Below are 1,620 nucleotides of genomic sequence, written 5' to 3'. Positions count from 1 at the left end.
GCACGGCTCGGTCCCTTTTTCTCACTTTAATTGCTCCTTTTTCAGCTCCTTTTTCTTCCCAAACTTTCCTCATTTCTCTCCCTTTTCTTCCCTTCTTTTTTCTCTCCCTTTTCTCATTTTCCTCTCCTTTTTCGCCATCCTTTTCCTCTTTTCTCTCTCTTTTTTCCTCCCTCCTTTTCTTTTTCCTCTCCTTTTTATATTGTTTGTCCTCTCCCTTTTTTCCTCCCTTTTCTCTTTTTTCTCCCTTTTCTCTTCTTTTTTTTCTCCCTTTTCTCTCCTTTTTTCTCCCCCTTTTCTCCTTTTTTCTCCTTTTTTCTCCCTTTTCTCTTCTTTTTTTTCCTCTCTTTTCTCTCCTTTTTCTCCCCCTTTTCTCCTTTTTTCTCCCTTTTCTCCTTTTCCCCTCTCCTTTTCCCCTTTTCTCCCTCCCTTTTCTCCATTTTTCCTCCTTTTCCCTTTTTTTCCCCCCATCTTTTTCGTGCTTTAAATAGAAATATATAATTAAATTTACAAATGCTATTTACAGGTTTAATTACAAAACCAAAAAAAAAAACTTTTCAAAGAGAAAGAGAGACACCCCTTAGCCGTTAATAAATCTAAAAAATAAAAATATATAATAAAACCCTCCCCATCCCCCCCAAAAATTCAAGCCGAAGGGCGGCGGCCGGGCCGGGGGGGTCACACCGTCGTTTCGCCCTGCTTGCTGTTGGTGAGCCGCGTGTAGAACTTCCTCCAGGAGTGCAGGGTTTTCCCCGACCATATCCAAAAGCCGGAGGTGATGCCCACGATGAGAGTCATGAGATACTTGATCATGTAGACGGTGAAGTCGGGGGTCATGCGGGGGGTGAAGTGGAGCGGGCAGGGGATGGCCAAGCTCTTGCAGTTCTGGCTGATCCAGCTGCGCTCCCAGTGCTCGCGGAAAGCCTGCTCGTAGAAATAGCACGCGATGACGATGGTGGCCGGGACGGTGTAGAGGACGCTGAAGACCCCGATGCGAACCATCAACCGCTCCAGCTTCTCCGTTTTGGTGCCGCCGTGTTTCATGATGGTGCGGATGCGGAAGAGGGAGACGAAGCCGGCCAGGAGGAAGGAGGTACCGATGAAGAGGTAGACGAAGAGCGGGGCCAACACGAAGCCCCGCAGAGGGTCGATGTTGTTGAGGCCCACGAAGCAGACGCCGCTCAGCAGGTCCCCGTCGATCTGCCCCATGGCCAGGATGGTGATGGTCTTGACGGCCGGCACGGCCCAGGCGGCCAGGTGGAAGTACTGGGAGTTGGCTTCGATGGCCTCGTGGCCCCACTTCATGCCGGCGGCCAGGAACCAGGTGAGGGAGAGGATGACCCACCAGATGGAGCTGGCCATGCTGAAGAAGTAGAGCATCATGAAGAGGATGGTGCAGCCTTCCTTCTTGGTGCCCTGTACCACCGTGCGGTAGCCGTCCTCCTGGAAACGCTCGTTGCAGACCACCCTCTCCTCCAGCACGAAGCCGGCGATGTAGGCCACCGACACCATGGTGTAGCAGCCCGACAGGAAGATGATGGGGCGCTCGGGGTAGCGGAAACGCTGCATGTCCACCAGGTAGGTGGTGACAGTGAAGAAGGTGGAGGCGCAACACAAGACGGA

The 1,620-nt window shown here is 51.7% G+C and overlaps 1 protein-coding gene across 1 annotated transcript in view; it reads right to left on the bottom strand.

Annotated features, from left to right (window-relative positions):
* Positions 1-675: 675 nt before the first annotated feature.
* The window catches only part of FZD2 (frizzled class receptor 2), a gene marked incomplete at its 5' end in the record, with an annotated part of 1,322 nt that continues 377 nt past the window's right edge, over positions 676-1,620 (bottom strand). Inside the window, one exon of the mRNA XM_010191547.1 lies at positions 676-1,620. Within this exon, the coding sequence (XP_010189849.1) occupies positions 676-1,620 (945 nt within the window).

This window comes from Mesitornis unicolor, unplaced genomic scaffold, assembly GCF_000695765.1.
Source record: "Mesitornis unicolor isolate BGI_N332 unplaced genomic scaffold, ASM69576v1 scaffold34889, whole genome shotgun sequence".
NCBI lineage: Eukaryota > Metazoa > Chordata > Aves > Mesitornithiformes > Mesitornithidae > Mesitornis > Mesitornis unicolor.
The sequence above is the reverse complement of the archived record's forward strand: the minus strand, read 5'-3'. Positions and strand labels throughout refer to the sequence as shown.